The sequence below is a fragment of the Eptesicus fuscus genome, chromosome 13, assembly GCF_027574615.1.
Source record: "Eptesicus fuscus isolate TK198812 chromosome 13, DD_ASM_mEF_20220401, whole genome shotgun sequence".
Classification (NCBI taxonomy): domain Eukaryota; kingdom Metazoa; phylum Chordata; class Mammalia; order Chiroptera; family Vespertilionidae; genus Eptesicus; species Eptesicus fuscus.
In genome coordinates, this window is record NC_072485.1 from 74,466,207 (window position 1) to 74,482,964 (window position 16,758).

Here is a 16,758-nt window from a genome sequence, read left to right on the forward strand (position 1 = left end):
TGGGGATCGCTGCTTTATTATTTCAGCAAGTGGTAGCAAGGAAGCGCCGTCCCTTCTTTCAGGGACTCGCAGGACCCATGGCCATTTTAGAAATCATCTCCATGGGAAACCATCATCGAGGTTTCTACATTTAAAAAAAAGCGGATTAGTGGTGGCAACAGTCGGGTCTCAGTCAGCTGAGTGGCACGGCTCCACGTGCAGGGAAAGACTGAAGGACTCCCCTGTGGCCTCTGGTGGAGGAAGGCTATGGGGACTCGGGCTCTGGGCCAACAGGCAGGCTGTGCAAGCTCACTGGGGCTCAGCTTCCTCCTCATACGGACTTGTGACAACTGAGTCAATATAACGTAACGTGCGGCCCAGGCGAGCTCAAGTCAGGGCACATCACCACAGTGTTTTCCTGAAGCGTCCACGTTTTTCTAAAACGTTTCTCTATTCCTTTTACTGCCAGAAACAGTTATTTAAATAAAATGATTATGTAGGGCATGCCACTAACCAAGAACAGAAATGCACTCCAAAACTCTCCCAAAACGAGCCTCTTCTCTCAGAACTCTAAGAAGGGGGAGGTTCTTCAGATTCATGAGGCGGAAAATGCAGTGACTCAACCCAGATGGAAATGTATTCTAGTCCATTAACAGATATTTCACCAAGTCAGAAATATAACCAGCAAACACAGGTATTGGGAAAACATTCAATTTCTTTAGATAATAAAAAAAAATTAAACTTAAACGACAGAACTGTTTTCAACTATCAAATGAACCATAAACATGTTTTTTTTTTTTTTTAAGATATTAGCGGATGCTGCCAAGACGGAAAGAAAGCCAGAGTTCTCAGCCGGTGCCAGGGAAGAGCACGCCGGTGCCAGCCCTCGGCAGAACACGTGGGCGGTCCAGGATCAGGAGCCAGAAAAAGCCTCTGTCCCTCAACCCAGTCATTTCATTTCTGAGAACCTAGACTAAGAGGATTTCTCAAAGCAGGAGAAAGTCACGTCCACCCGCAGGACATGAACACCGTTTCTAACAGTGAAAAACTAAAAAAAGACAAATGCTGAATAATGAGTAAGTAAATGACATGACACGCAAGGGAATGGACTGTTTATCTAAGCATTACAAACGATAAAGGAAAAAAATCATCCTATCATAATGTGTACCTGATGAGTACAGCTGAATGACAACTTTTAAGATGCTGGTGGAGTTCTGTTAGAGGACCCACTCTGTGTCACCCTGCTGTTGTTATCCTCCCTGTCCCTGAAATTTCACCAATAGATGATTTTCTACTGGCCTGGTGCACAAAATTCGTGCATGGGGGAGGGGGGGAGGGGAGAGGAGGGTTGTCCCTCAGCCTGGCCTGCACCGTCTCCAATCTGGGATCCCTGGTGGGATTGCGGACATCCCTCTAGCAATCCGGGACCGCTGACTCCTAACCACTCACCTGCCTGCCTGCCTGATCGCCCCTAACCATTCTCCCTGCTGGCCTGCTTGCCCCAACTGCCCCCCCCCCACCCCGCGCTGGCCTGCTTGCCTCCAACTGGCCCCTCATCCTGGCCTGATCGCCCCTAACCGCCTCTGCCTCGGCCCCACCACCATGGCTTTGTCTGGAAGGAAGTCAGGAAGGTCTCCCGGAAGGTCTCCCAGTGTAATTAGCATATTACCCTTTTATTAGTATAGACCAGTGGTCGGCAAACTCATTAGTCAACAGAGCCAAATATCAACAGTACAACGATTGAAATTTCTTTTGAGAGCCAAATTTTTTAAACTTAAACTTCTTCTAACGCCACTTCTTCAAAATAGACTCGCCCAGGCTGTGGTATTTTGTGGAAGAGCCACACTCAAGGGGCCAAAGAGCCGCATGTGGCTCGCAAGCCGTGGTTTGCCGACCACTGGTATAGATGATGAGGCTTCTCCCTGTCTCATGACAATCTTTCCTCTGCTGTGCTCACAGCCTCATATCCCACCGTGACATCCGGCTCTGGGCCCTTCTCTCGCCCTCTGAAAAGGGCAAGGATTCTTGTTTGAGGGTATTACCTTCTAAAGGCCAAAGCTATTTCATTGGGCACTTGAGGCAATCACCTCGCCCTGGAGAGACTACCGGCCGCCTTCACACTCCTCCCCATTGAGTACCACGTTGCTCCAAAGAATCAGAGAAAGGGCTTTGCAACTTCTGAGCAAGACATGGAAGGAAGTGGCACGAAATGCAGATGGGCCAGCTGGTACCCTGGAGACCTCAGCTCCGCCCCTCCTGGCTCTGTCCTCTGCGTATGTAAAACTTCCTCCATTGGCCCTAAACCTTTTGATCAGCAGAAGCAAAAAAGCAAAAGAGACTTAAACCCCCAACAATAGCGGGTGGTTAGCTTACAGTGCATCTACTTGATGGAATAATAGGCAAGCTCACAAAACAACAATTATGAATGCCAACTATGCTAATGTGGCCAAGGGCCTCCAATGTGAAGAAGAAGAATGGTTACTCAATCATGCGTTCCTATGGCGACGACCGGATAAAACAGTTTGTGCAGACTGACCAGTAACAGTTGTTGTCTACCAGGCACTATGCCGTGTGGTTAACATGCATTCAAACTTCCCAACAATGCCATCAGAAGCCTTATTCTCATTTTGGAGAGGAGGGAACTGAAGCACCAGGAATCCTTATTTGATCCTCCCAAAGGCTACGATTTAGAACATTCTGGTAACTTTCCTAAGACTACATAGCAGGGAGGAGGGGGGTGGGAGAAGGGGCTGGGATTTGGACACTATCTTTCTTGACTGACTCCCAGACTGTAAGGCAATGTCAGAAATTTAAAATGCAAGCATTTTTTTTTTTTAAAAAAGGACTTCTTTTCCTTCCCTCTATTGTCTAAACGTTCTAGTGTTCTTCTGTTTTTATTTAAAGACTAAAAAAGAAAAAAAATGCAACAGAGGAGAGGGTTGTTTTTTTTAAACGCTTGTGTTTGTGTGTATGGTTTTTAAAATTTTTTGATCAAAAATGTTTTGATCAAAAGGCTAAATAAATGTCAATCAAGACTCCACTTGGGGGTTAAGGGTAGGAAATGAGGAAAAAAGGATGGAGAACCGCCAAGACGAGCCTGTTCCAAACCAAACCGAACAGCGCCAGGCAGCTGCCCGCACCATTCTCTTTTTTTCTATCATCTCTTTCCACCAGCCCTTCCAGTCTGCGCACGGATTCTGCAATCACGGCCCGGGGCTGACGGAGGACACAGCATGTCACAGCGGACGCTGGCAGCACAGAGCGCTACTGACAAAGCTGCGAATAAAACAGATCTCAACCCCCAGCCCTGCAATTCCTCCACAAACTCATCCTGTGCCGAACTTCCCCTCAGCCAGGGACAGTCTGCATGTCCTGGATACAAACCACGTCCTAAAGTGGCCAGTCCACACCTCCGTGCAGCCTTAATAATACTCAGAGCTGGACAGATCATGGCGTTTACACATGCTAGGTCATGTGAACTCAAATGACAAATGTTACGTTTCTAGCCATGTCGAAGCCACGCTAGAAACTAGAGAAGGCTGAGAGAGACCATACTTGTTTAAGAAACTGCAAAAATAAAAATGCAGTATGTACGGTGATCTATTCAGGAAAAACCACACGCAACAAACAAAATGAAACCCTCCCCACCAAAAAAACATACTGCCGATCCAGCCCCCAGAACGTCTCTGCAGAGCAGGGGCCGGCAGCCAGAACACTGGACCCTCATACGGGTGAGGGGCATCGCGGAGCGAGAGCTTGCCCTCGGAAACACATCACGTGGGGGGTGGTTGCTGACCGGCTGCAGAGGTGGACTCCACACCCAGTGCTCCTTCCTGTGGGTCAATGGCCTCGGCCTTAAACCCCGGTACCAGCGATGTTCAAAGTCCCCTGATCAGCCTCTCCTCGGCCAATTCCTCAGCTGGCTCCAGAGAGACAGCAGCCTCGGAGCCACACACAGTCCTCCTGACAGAGGCCTGCTGCCCGAAGCCCAGGAAAGGGCCAAGAACCGCTGGCCAGCGGTGTGGACGCCAGGCAGCCACCCACTGGACAACCTGGAGCCCGGCACCCCAGGGGGTGCTCCCCACCTGACAGGGTGCCCTGACCCGGCTCACGGGGCAGCACCACACTGTGCGGAGGAAGAGGAATACACACTCCGGGGCAGGGAGTGGGACCACTGGACACCTGGCGCCCTCCACGCACATCCCAGGTGTCTCCTTTCTCACAGATGCCCTCCCAACCTGAATCTCACGCCTATTTCAGGGGCACTACACGGGGAGGGTCAGGCACCCTAGGTCCTGGTGGTGCCCAGTTGAAGGACGATGCCCACACCACCTTCTCGGCTGAGAAAAGGGCATGCTTCCTTCCATGTCAGTACGTGCTGGACACTTGGCGCATTGCCTCTTACTTAATTGCCAAGAACATTCCACAACGTACAAGACGTGCGAGAGGGTTATCAGCCTGGGCCTGGGGGTCAGGCAGCCTGGGTTCAAATCCAGGTCCGCTGCTTGCTGGTGGGCGGATCCTGAGGCTACATAACCCGTAGGTCTCAGATTCCTCGTGTGTAACGTCAAGGCCACGACAGTCCCCCAGGATGGGGGTTAGGAGAGCTCTCCCAGCGCGGTGGCTCCGTCGCCACCAAGGCCCCCGTTTCTGCACTGAGACAGGGCTGCAGGCGGAGAGGACGGGACTGCTGGCCAGAGGCCCACGCCCACCCCGGGCAGCAAAGAGAGCATATGGGACCTAACCAGATCGGGACCTCCTCCCTCCCCCCAGGACCCCCCCACCCGCTTCCCCGCAGCGCCGGGCACTCACAACACTCCTTCTCGTCGCTCTTGTCGAAGCAGTCGGGCAGCCCGTCGCAGTGCCAGGCGCCCGGGATGCACCGCCCGTTGCTGCACATGAAGTTGCCCGGAATGTTGCACTCGTTGGTGAAGTTGTTCCCGGGGAGCAGCTGGCTCTCTGTCGGAGAGAGGGGACAGGGCCATCAGACGGCATGGCAAAGGCGGCAAGGACCTGAGACCCCCCCCTCCCTCCCCCACTGAAGGGGGCTCCTGTTTGGTGTGGGCTGTATAGGTGAGACCTCTCTGGGTCTCAGTTTCCTCATCTGTGAAATGGACTGATAAAACTCCCTGCCCCACCCCTGGGCATTCTGAGAGGACGGAATGGGGGGAAAGTGAGAAGTGGGGGGCAGGTGTCTGACGCACGTTAGGCGCTTACTGACTTGTCTTCTTTTTCCATCAAAAAGGTGGGCTGTAAAATAACACACATTCTTTCCTGGCCATCGGCAGTGACCAAAGCTGAAGGTTCCCGGACAGGAGTGCGCACTGGACCCTCAAAGCCTCCAGCCGCAGTCACTGCGGGCCCCTGCCAGGTCTCAGACTCCGGGACTCTACCATCGCAGAATCCTTGAACTTGGGCCAAGTCAACAGGAATATTGGCAGATAACTTCACTTTAGAAAATGCGAGCCCCAGCCCGCAAAATCGACCTGCCTGAGGTCAACGGGGAGGAAAAGCCAAACTGAAAATTACACGAAGGCCTCTAACCCCCGAGGGAGCGCCAAGGTCACCGAACTGCTGGCCGCGCGTTCCTGGGGATTTAGAGCCAGGCCCCGAGGTGTAGGTGCAACTCCACTGAACAGAGTTACAGAGTGCCACGGCCCTCACCCCAAAGTCACCCTTAGGCTAGAAAGCAAGCAGGGCATGGGGGGGGGGGAGGGGGGAGGCCTGCACTCATCCACCAGTGGACTCGGGAGGGGTGATTTTTTTCAAGGGAACTAGAATGGAATCCATCTGATGGGCCTGAGCTAGCGTGATCAATGGCTGGGAGAGAAGGAGCCGTCTGGAAGTAACACCGTCTTAGGGGAAAAGAAGATCCATCCTCCCAGGGCTCCCTCCTGAGTCGCCAATGAGCATTAATTGAACACGTATGACCAGACCCTTGTGCTAGGTCCTAAAGATGCAGGGAGATGAAGCCTAGGGCTGGAAGGGCACGTGGGTCTACTAACGATCTTATTGCCAAGAACTGTGAGGGGTGCCTGACCTGCCTGAGGGTCATGGAGGGCCCGTGAGCCTCTTTCACACACTTTGCCAAAGAGAAGCATCGCATTCCAGACCCGTGACATCACACCTTCCATGCCACTGTTCTTGACGAGCGCTATTACCTTTACCTGGCGTGCCCTTCGACCTGAGGGGTCCCCGAGCAGCCCTCTACGCACCTGTCAGCACACAACATGAGCTGCTCTCCCTCTGGGGTGTCCCCTGACTTCCCCAAGCGGAAACGCGCTCTTATTCTTCTGTGTGACTACGGTTCCACGGGGCTGATACTAAACACGTCTGACAGCTGGAACAAGTGGGCAACAACCCATTGGAATGACACAGCCACAGGCAAGCAGAGCCACAGCAGCCCCGGGGCCGTGGACACTACCACACACCAGCTGCCCCGTGCGGGTGAATTAGTAATGGACAGGCATGTCTCTCCACTAAAAACGAGCTTTCAGAGTTCACTGGAGAATTCTAGAAGAGCAGCTGCAGCGAGGGGCCTCCCTCTACCCCAACTACCCACACCAAAACCCTAACAACCCTCCATGTCCCCTCCTCACCCTGTCATCCCCCCCTATGACGGCCAAGCACCAAGTCCTGCACGCTGGTCTCCATGGCCACAGCCATGACTCCAGCCCAGGACGCCCCATCTCTCACCAGAGTTACTGCCACAATCTCTTGAAACTCAGCTTCCCTGCTACCCCTCCGGCCCCTCTCTGTGGCCAGAGGGACCTTTTTAAGGAGCAAGTCCATCATGACCCTTCCTTACTTTAAAAAGCCATCTGATAATGTCAAAATCCGAGGCTTTAAGAAAAGTTGGAGGAGAGAGGCGGCATTGCAGTGGGTGCTGATAGATACAGGGATGGAGCCTAAGGGCCCCTCAGGCTGAGAGACAGGCAGCAAAGACACAGTGCCGAGAGCTCTGAAGGGAATGGAGCAAAAAAAAAAAAGAGCAGTGATTGTGGGAACTGCAAACACATCGTGCCACTATCGCCCCTCTTCCACCAGCAAGTCAGACATCGCTCATCACGGCGCTGTCCTCTGAGCCCACACTCACTACCAGATCCCTCTGGAGAATGGACTCCTCGAAAACCACCCCCCATCCTGAGAAGAACGTGACACCAGTTTCCCGTCTCCAGGAAAGGACTCCAGGTGGCAGAGGGGGGGACCCACAGGAGAGGAGCCTCGAAGGACAGCCAGGTGCTGGGTCCCGGCCAGACATGGAAGGCGCAGCCCAGAAAACCCCACACGTTCCGGCTGTTTCCCAACCACTGCTCCAGCCGCTCCATCAGGTAGGGAATTCTCGAGGGCTCTGAACGTCACTGTCATGCTGTTTTATTAGAAATACCTCCACTTGCTCTTGCAGCGCCAGCTCCTCCAAGGCGAGCTGCCTGGGAAGTCGCTGCAGTGGGGAAATCTTGTTCTGATAAACAGGTTTCCGGAGGCAGAAAATTGGCCAGATTAGATTCCAACGTGCTCGCTCTGAGAGTCAACAGGCTGGCAGCACTCGGACTTGACAAATGAAAGGGTGTGACGCAGGGACGTAAACATCACGTCTGTCAAACACAGGTGGCCCTCCAGCCACAGGGCTCAGGGCTCCTGCACAGGTGGCCCTCCAGCAAGGGCTCAGAGCTCTGCAGGCTGACCAGGGATCCCCAGGGCCTGGCGACTGACAACACAGAGGAACATGTGTTGAGGGCTTCTGAGTAACTCTATTATGCATGCAGGGGGCACAGATCCCGGCACTTTAGGGAAATGACAGTATCATCAAAATCAAAAGCCTCGGGAGAAACCAAGACAATGAGAGTTGTTAAATCCCATGGATTCTGTCCTCAAAAATCTTCCCCCAACCCACCCAGGGTGCCTCACCCAGATGGTACCCGCCAATCCAAGCTGACAGTCGTTCCCAACACAGGGCAATTTTGCCCCCACAGAGGACACAGGGCAGAATCTGGAGACTTTGGGGTTCTGGTGTCTAATGGGTCCAGGAATGCTGCCGCCCATCAAAGAATCGCCAGCCCACAATGCCAATGAGGCCGGGGCGGAGAAATCCCAGCGTACACCCACCTCCCAGGGTTCACTCCTCAGGCCCCCAGTCCCTTCTCCTCACAGCAGAGGGAGATTCTAACAGGCTGCTGATGGCTTCTTGGTGCCCTTACAATACATCTGGAACTCCTGCCGTGGCTGACCAAGCCCGGCGGGATCCAGCCCGGCCTCCCTCTGAACCTCATTTCCAACCACTTACTGGAGCACAAATGTCCTTCCTGCAGGCAGGCCTCCGCCCAGGCTGCTCTCGGACCCCGGTTCTTCCACCCCCCTTTCCCAGGTGTTTGGGGCTGGACTGCATCCCCCCAAACCCATGTGCCGAAGCCCTAACCCCCAGTCCCTCAGAACGTGACTCAATTCAGAGACAGGGCCTTTAAAGAGGTGGTTACGGTAAAATGAGGCCAGGAGGGTGGGCCCTCATCCAATCGGACCGGCGCCTTTCTACAAAGAGGAGATCAGGACACAGGCGGCCCTGGGGAATGACCGTGTGAGGACGCAGGGAGAAGACGGCCATCTGCAAGCCGAGGACACAGGCCTCCAAGGAACCCAACTCTGCCCACTTTGACCTCAGACGTCTGCCTTCCAGGACGGGGAGAAGGTACATTCCTAGTGTGTAGACCAGGGGTGGGGAACCTTTTTTCTGCCAAGGGCCACTTAGATATTTATAACATCATTCGCAGGCCATACAGAATTGTCAACTTAAACATGAGCCTGCTATATTTGGTCAAACACTTAATGAACTCACCCCTAATGCCTTGGCAGGGCCAGACCAAATGAATTTGTGGGCCTTACACGGCCCACGGGCCGGACGTTCCCCACCCCTGAATTGTAAACCATCCACGCCGGGGTACTCTGTTATGGCAGCCCTAGCAAATGAATACATTGCACTAATGTCACTCAGTCTTTCGACAACAGCTTTATGTCACTCATTCTGAGATTCTGTGTTGACCCAATGGAAAGCTGGTCCCCATTTTTCAGTCGGGTATTGTCCCCCGTTTTCCTTTATCACAACCTGCGCTGACTGATGTGTCTGTACCATCTCCCCACGGGAAGGCACACCCAGGAAGGCATGGGCCACCGCCTCGTCCAGCTCCGCATCCTTCACATCTAATGCTCAGTGGATCCCCAAAGAATATGTGTGGTCGCTCCAAGAAGAAAACCAAGCGCACAGTTACTGACTCATCCCCAACCCCAGACTCCTCCTTGGAACGTTCTAGCCTCATCCCTCATCCCTCCCGAAGGGATGGAACGTTCTACCCACCCATCCCTTGTCATGACGCTGAAGGTGAGTGGGATCTGCACACATACAGTTAAAAATAAGGCACATGAGGTGTCTGGATCTGTGCAAGTAAATTCCTACCCTGTCTACTTTAAAAGAGGTGAGAAATCTTTTCACCCCGACAGCAGGACTTTCCAGTGGCTGAAATATTTATCCCATCTCAGCGTCTGGGGACACATTTAGAATCCAAAAAGACAAGCATTAGCACGAAGTAGGCTAGCGGGGCTTTCTCCTCCTCCCTCTCCTTTTTTTCATTAAGCTGAAAAATGAAAAAGAGTTGCCCATGTTCACTGCAGCACATCACTTACTTAACATAACTATACCTGCTCTCCAAGAATGAGAGAAAAAAAAAAAAAAGTCCCCAGTCCTCCCCCACTGGGCAGAGGCAAACAGCCCACTGCAGCAGCACCTTCCAAAATTTCTGGCATCCACAAATTTATATCCGACGAGGGGGCCACACTGGGGCAACTGTGAACACGCAGACAGCTGCTGCGTTCCACCCACGCTCCTGGAATGGGCGGTCAGCAATGTCGACTTTCCCAGCTGAGAAACGGGAATTCCACGGGAGCAGCTGCAGTCCGCCCCGTTCTCTGCTCCCCGCTGCTCATCGGCCGCCCCTCGGGTACATCCCTTGTCAGCCCTAGAGAACTGACATCTGCAAACTCTCCACGGGTCCCTAGTCGCCTCTGTTTTGATCCTTTGCTTCCTGGCAATCCGGTCTGCAGGCTCCATGAACAACAAAGCAAGACACACAAACATATGCGCAGACACACATACGGCTTAGCATTCCATTTAGCAGATCTCAAAAAAAAAATCTCTTCCCTAAAACCTCTCCGGAGAATGAACACACCTCTTCCCGCTGCCTGGTGCCAACACACACAGTGTCAGGAGGCCACTGAAAACAGCCATCTGTGTTCTCTTTGACTCACTCCTTCACACACAACACACACACACACACGCTCCGTGCACGGGCACAGGCAAAGCACCCAGGGGGCTGGTCGGCAACCATGTGTTTGCAAACATCCCTGGGAAAGCCCCGAAGGTCCCTTCAACTCCAGACGGCTCCGCATGGTGGCATCCGTGTCGGATGGAGTGAGAGACATCTGTCCCCAGCATATCCCAGAGCCATTTGGTTCTCATCAAACAGACTGCTTCCTGCCGGAGTCCTGCTGGGCGGAGCGCTCGCTGCCACCAAGGAGGGAGCGGTCACGTGTGCATGTCTGAGCCTGAAGTGAGGATGTGCTTCTGGCTCCAAGTACCTGAGCAGAGCCAGGACCCCAGCTCTGTCTAGACTGCACCCCGCCCTGCCTGTGAGCTCATTCCAGCAGCCCCAGCCTCCGTTTACCCATCTGTTCGAGGAAGAAATTGGTGAGAAGGTATCCAGCCAACCCAGTGGCTCGTGGGTTCGGCCCAGGACTGGTGCCCCTGGGCACTGACAGATTTCATATGGACACAGATGTCATCTTTACACCGGCCATGAAGGACGATCGTGTGTAATGTTACTGCAGGGAAACGGGTGGGTGCTGGGGGTCACCCGGACGGTGAGTGGGCCTAGCTGTCCGCCCAGCGTCTGCACTTCGCACAGCTCTCTTCTTTGCTTCTCCCGTGCAGTGATCAAACGACAAATGCTCACAAAATGATAAATGCTCTGTTTCCTTCTGAAAACGAGTTAGCAAAGGAAGCGAATGGCTAGTATTAATGAGAAAAGCACAGAGAAAGTGAAAAGGTCTGGAAAAGGACAGTTCTTTACAGGAAAAAGCTCCATAAATTATCTTTGTCCCGTATTTACAGCCTCACTACGGGCCCGAAGCTGTTACTCACATTGTTTAGCTACGCTTCATCGCGTTTCATGAGGAAAATTATGTCGGAGCAGCATTAATGCCATGGGGATCTGCGGGAGGATGCTGAGCCTCAAAGGGGAGCGCCGAGCCCCATCCACCCTGGTCCCATCCCCCCTTCTGCTCCCTCTCACAGCCTTTAAGAAACCAATCATTCTGGACTCTCCACTAGGGAAGATCTAACATCTGCTGAAGCTCTTAACACATGGCAGGAGTTTAACATCAATTCTCTGTCCTCCTTCACAGCTGCGCTACGAACTAGGCACCATGCCCATTGTGCAGACGGCGAAACAGTCTGAAGGAGTAAGAGGACACATTAAAGATATGATATAGGTAGTCATACAAAGAGGAGAGAAAACAACACTGCACGACATTTTTAGTGATGAAATTCAAAACATAATAATTGAGGACCATTTCCTGTAATACAGGTAGGTCTACTAAGGAAAAGAATGAAATCCTTTGCAAGGGGGGAGGGGACAGGTAACATGTCACTGGATGGAGGTTCAAAGTCAGTGCTCCCTATCATCAAACTCTACTGTAAAGTTTGTCTTTTCGTTGGCCACTTAAAAATGTTTCCAGTATTCTTAGCTTGGGGCCATGGGCCATAGTGTTCCGACTCCTGGGCTAGAAGAGGGCAGGTCCACCTGAAATAACGGAACAGAATGGCCAAGGTGCCGATCCAAAGGCACTTGCTCTCTGTCCTGCCACATCCACCACATTCTGAAACGAGCCCTGGGGCTCAGTGGCTGTGCCCCCCACCATGAAGACAGGGGCCTTGGCCGTCCCGTTCCCCGCTGTGTCCTCAACAACCAGCAAGTGCCAGGCCCCCAGCAGACGCGCAGTAAATGCTTGCTGACTGAATGCGTTGGGAACAGAACCTGCTGCCTCCTAAGGGCCCCTCCCAGCATGGCACTCTCAGGTTCTGGGAACGGATCTAAACGCTGCCTGAATCCATTTCCACAATGAATGGGGCAGTGGGCCTGGGTCTGCAGAGCGCTCCTGAGCTCCTGGGAGGGGAGAACAGGAGAGAAGAAGTCTGGATGAACGTTTCTGAGTTCTCTTCTCCCCACACACCCTGTCCTCGCCACGGCCAGCGGCACGGCAGGCCCGGGTGGGAGCCTGGAGCAGAAGCTGTCCCCCGCGTGTTCTCTTGTCAGCTTCACTCAGCAGCAGCAGCAGCAGGAAGTGAGAAGCAGGCAGGGAGGCGAGCGGACGAGGACAACCGTAGGACGAATTTCATCAGGCTTGCAGATAAGCCGGGCTCAGGAGAGAGCCAGTGAGCCCTGCACGTCCGCGCCTCTCCGAGACAGCCGCGGGGTCAAGAAGCAAGACCCTGCTGCCACCCCAAGTTCAGCCCAGCCCCGTCTGCCCAGGGACGGCTGCCACCATTCTCACGGTCACTCACTGCAAACCGTTCTCGCCTACACTCTGCTGCCCAGAGACACCCTCATCAGGGCACGTATGAAAAATAGCAAAGCAAATCAAAGAATACGGACAGAAAAACTAAACGAGCTTCATTTAGGCCCAAAAGCGTATCTTCCTGAGCTCAGGGCTAAGGATTTCTGGAATAAGGCTCAAAAAAGCACAGGCCATAAAGATGGATAAATACAACCCACTGCATAAAACATAAAACTCCCAGTCATCAAAAAAACACTACAAAATTCAAAGATAAGCCACTAACTAGAAGATGGTATCTGCTATATATAGAACCCACAAAGAGTGATATCCAGCATTTTCTTTCTTTCTTTCTTTCTGTTTTTGTTTGTTTCTAAGAATAGAGAGAGAGGAAGAGAGAAGAGGGAAACACCAATATACGAGCATGACATCGATTGGCTGCCTCCTGCATGACCCTCACTGGGGATGGAGGCCACAACCAGGCATGTGCCCTGACCAGGAATCGAACCAGCAACATTTGGGTGCATGGGATGATGCCCAAGCAACTGAGCCACACTGGCCAGCGCTCTAGGAAATCTTACAGGACTAGGTAAGAAAACATAGCCAACCTAATGGAAAACTGGACAGAGCATCTGAGCAGGTATTCTCACTGATGAGCAAACTCAAAGAGCCACTTAACATATATACTCAAGCTCACCTGCCATCACAGAATGATTAATGCAACTGGAAGTTCTCTTTCACACCCATCAGACTTACAAAAGTTTGAAGTGTGGCCACCTCAAGTGGCGAGATGATGGGGAGCCCCAGGAATCACACGTGCCCACCCGTGGTGGATGAACTCAAGAGCAGTTTGGCCCTAGCCGGTTTGGCTCAGTGGATAGAGTGTCGGCCTTCGGACTAAAGAGTCCCGGGTTTGATTCCAGTCAAGGGCACATGCCCAGGTGGCAGGCTTGATCCCCAGTAGGGGGCGTGCAGGAGGCAGCCTACCGATGATTCTCATCACTGATGTTTCTCTCGCTCTCTCCCTCTCCCTTCCTCTTTGAAATCAATAAAAACACATTTAAAAAAAGAAAAAAAAGAGCAGTTTGGCAATTGCTAGTGCAGCTGAAGACGTAAATGCCCTTTGACCCGGCCAGCCCTCTCCGGCACACACCCTAGGCCTGGGGAAAACGTGCACAGACAAGACGGAGAACATTTCGCAGCGGCACTGCTGCAATACGAAACTGCAGGACACACTGAACGCTCACCAAAAGGAGAATGGATGAAAACTCGGGTACGTCCACACAATGGCATATCACCCACCCAGAGCTTCAACGTACTGACCTGGGGTGGCATGAGGCGACAGGGGACAATCTGGGAAGCCTCGCGCTTAGTGAAAACGCAAACTGCGGAGGCGCAAGTCAACGGATGCCTACGGGTGTAAACGTAGTTATAAAAATGTGGGAAAGAAAAACACCCCATTCAGGGGAGTGGTCACCCGCTGGCGACGGGGGATCAGAGGTACGACAAACTTCAACTGGAAGAATTACTTCTTTAAAACAATCTCAAGGGAGCATGACAACAGGGTAGAATTCAAGGGAGCTGCGTGGAAGGCAGGCAGGCAGGCTTTCTTGGTATGACTCTTGGTACCTTTCTCCACCCTTTAAAAAACGTTTCATTCGTAAAGGTTATTATAAAGCACAAAAATCACATTAACATTTGAGGAAAACAATTCACGAAAGACATATGGAGCCTTTTACCACTAATATTCCAGCTTCAAAATCCCCATCAGCTATGAAGAGTGGGTGGCAAAAGGGGGCAAGTGTTCACACTGGGATAAAAAAAAAAAAAAAAAAAAAGCACAGGCGAGGACGCCCACCTGGGAGGTTCGGTCTATTATGAACTCCTTTCATTTTCCGAAAGGCAGCAACAGTTGCAGAGCAGCCGCCGACGGTGGAGGGAAAAAATACACACATCTCACAAGACAGACTTACCCACCCAACGTATTAAGCCATGACATTCCAAAAATAAAAATAGCCAGGCCCGGCCAGAAGGTCAGATATTTCTTAAATACTAGCTCCCTGAGACAGCGGGGCGGGAAGAGCGGCAGTAAAGCTCTTTCTCAGAATAGTCCACGCCGTCCGTCCGCCTCCTCGGCCCTCGGCCTGGGTCTGCAGGAGGCTGAGCCAAGGTAGCCTCGCTGCGGCAGCCAAGGCGGGGATCTGGCCCGCCCAGTCCCAAATGCCAAATGCCCGATGCTCTTATCACTAGAACTGGCTGTGTGACTTCAGACAAGTAAGTTACCCTCTCTGAGCTAAAATTCTCCAGCGCTAAAAGTAGGCAGCCCTACCTCCCAGCCAGGGTGGCTGAAGTACAGAGGGATATATTGGTCTGTCTGTCTATCCAGAACAAATAGAGGAATAAAGTAAGTAGAATAGGCGGCATATACTTGGGGTTCAATAAATAGTACTAGGATTTGTGACTCCTTCCTTCCCTACTCGCATTTTCCCTGACTCTCCTCATAATGCTGGCACTGCCAGCGGTACTCAGGCAAGGCTGGGCACCTGTTCCCTCCGTCTCTGTAGGAAGGGTGCAGCCTGGGTCGATGGGAAGCCTGCTGGAATGGGGGCTGGCTGGCTGAGCCCCCTGGCCACCTAGGTCCATGGGGATAGACACTAGGTTTGGTTTTTTAAAATATATATATATATATATATTTTTATATTGATTTCAGAGAAGGGAGAGATAGGAGCATCAATGATGAGAGAGAATCATTGATCGGCTGCCTCCTGCACACCCCACACTGGGATGGAGCCTGCAACCTGGGCATGTCCCGACTGGGAATTGAACCATGACCTCCTGGTTCACAGGTCAACGTTCAACCACTGAGCCACACTGGCCGGGCGACACCAGGTTTTAAGAAGCTCCTAACGCGAACCTGGTTGTGTGTCTTCTAATACAGCAGTCTCGGTTTGAATGTTCCTAAGAAGTAAGCGGCCCTGCTTGGACCATTCCTCGGGCTCTTTAACAGCAGCCAACCTGTTAACATGAACCACCCCCTTCCAAACAAGGAGGTGATGAAGCAGGTCAAAGAGAAAGGCACATGGGATCCCCCACTGGGATCTGGGGGAGCCTCTCACCTCCCTGGCCTCAGTATCCGCCACGTGTAACCAAGGACAGTCATAGATGACACCCAAGTTCCTTTTCAGCACTCCACTCACCCTTCTTGTTTGTGGGGACATAGGCCAGTTCTCGTGGAAGGCAGGCACCCACCATCTGCCTGTTCTAGACTCATTCTTCAGCATCCTACCTAATAATAGCAAATATGCAAATTGACCGCACCTTCGCTATGCCCAAGCCACGCCCACCAGCCAACCCATGCCCACCAACCAATCAGGATGAGTATGCAAATAACCCCAACAAAGATGGCGGCTAATTTGCATATCAAGACAGCTTAGAAAGAAGCCAAGAGATGCTGAAGGGAGCAAAGCTGCGGAGAAGCAAGCAAGCCGGGGGGAGGAGAAGGGAGGAGCGGAGGCGGGGCCAGGGGAGAAGGAAGGAGAGCGGGGCGGGCTGGCGGAGAAGGCGGGCCAGGGGACAAGGGAGGAGCAGAGGCGGGGCGGGGTAGAGTGCAGCAGGAAACCCTATTGCAGGATTTTTCCTGCAACGGGAACGCTAGTTTAAACATAATATCAGGATTTACACAGAGCTCCTCCTCTAAAGAACCAAAAACATCCCTACGAGGCAGGCACTAAAGGTAGCGCCCCTTTTCCAAATACAGAGAGACTAAGACCCAGACAGCGACCAGCCTGGCCGAAGGCGGGGCTGGAGCAGGCCCGAGAGCCAGGAGTCAGCCCCTGGGGGACACTTAGTTCTTGCCTCTGTGCCTCAGAACTCTGAGCCCCCCTCAGTGCTATCCGCGCCACCACCCTGCCCTGGGAATGGCTGGCCCACACTCCCCTGCGACAAGAGGAAGTCACCTCCCAAGGGCCAGCCATCAGGCCTGCCTTCCGTTCCCTAGGGAGTCAGGGCCCCGCCGCTCCCTCCATTACCCACAGCCTTCCATCCTGTCTCAGCTGATGAAGGCCGGTTGGCCTTATCACTTCCGATTAGGAGAGAAACTCTGACAGGGAAATAAAAAACGCCGGCCGGGTGGCCCTGAGCAGGAAGGGAAGGCGTCTTTTGGAATTTTCTTAAGTAGCTTTA

At 52.7% G+C, this 16,758-nt stretch overlaps 1 protein-coding gene across 1 annotated transcript in view; it reads right to left on the minus strand.

Annotated features, from left to right (window-relative positions):
- Positions 1-16,758, minus strand: part of LDLRAD3 (low density lipoprotein receptor class A domain containing 3) — a 188,711-nt gene that overhangs the window by 116,987 nt on the left and 54,966 nt on the right. Inside the window, exon 2 of the mRNA XM_054725589.1 lies at positions 4,792-4,938. Within this exon, the coding sequence (XP_054581564.1) occupies positions 4,792-4,938 (147 nt within the window). The remainder of the gene's footprint in view (positions 1-4,791; positions 4,939-16,758) is intronic.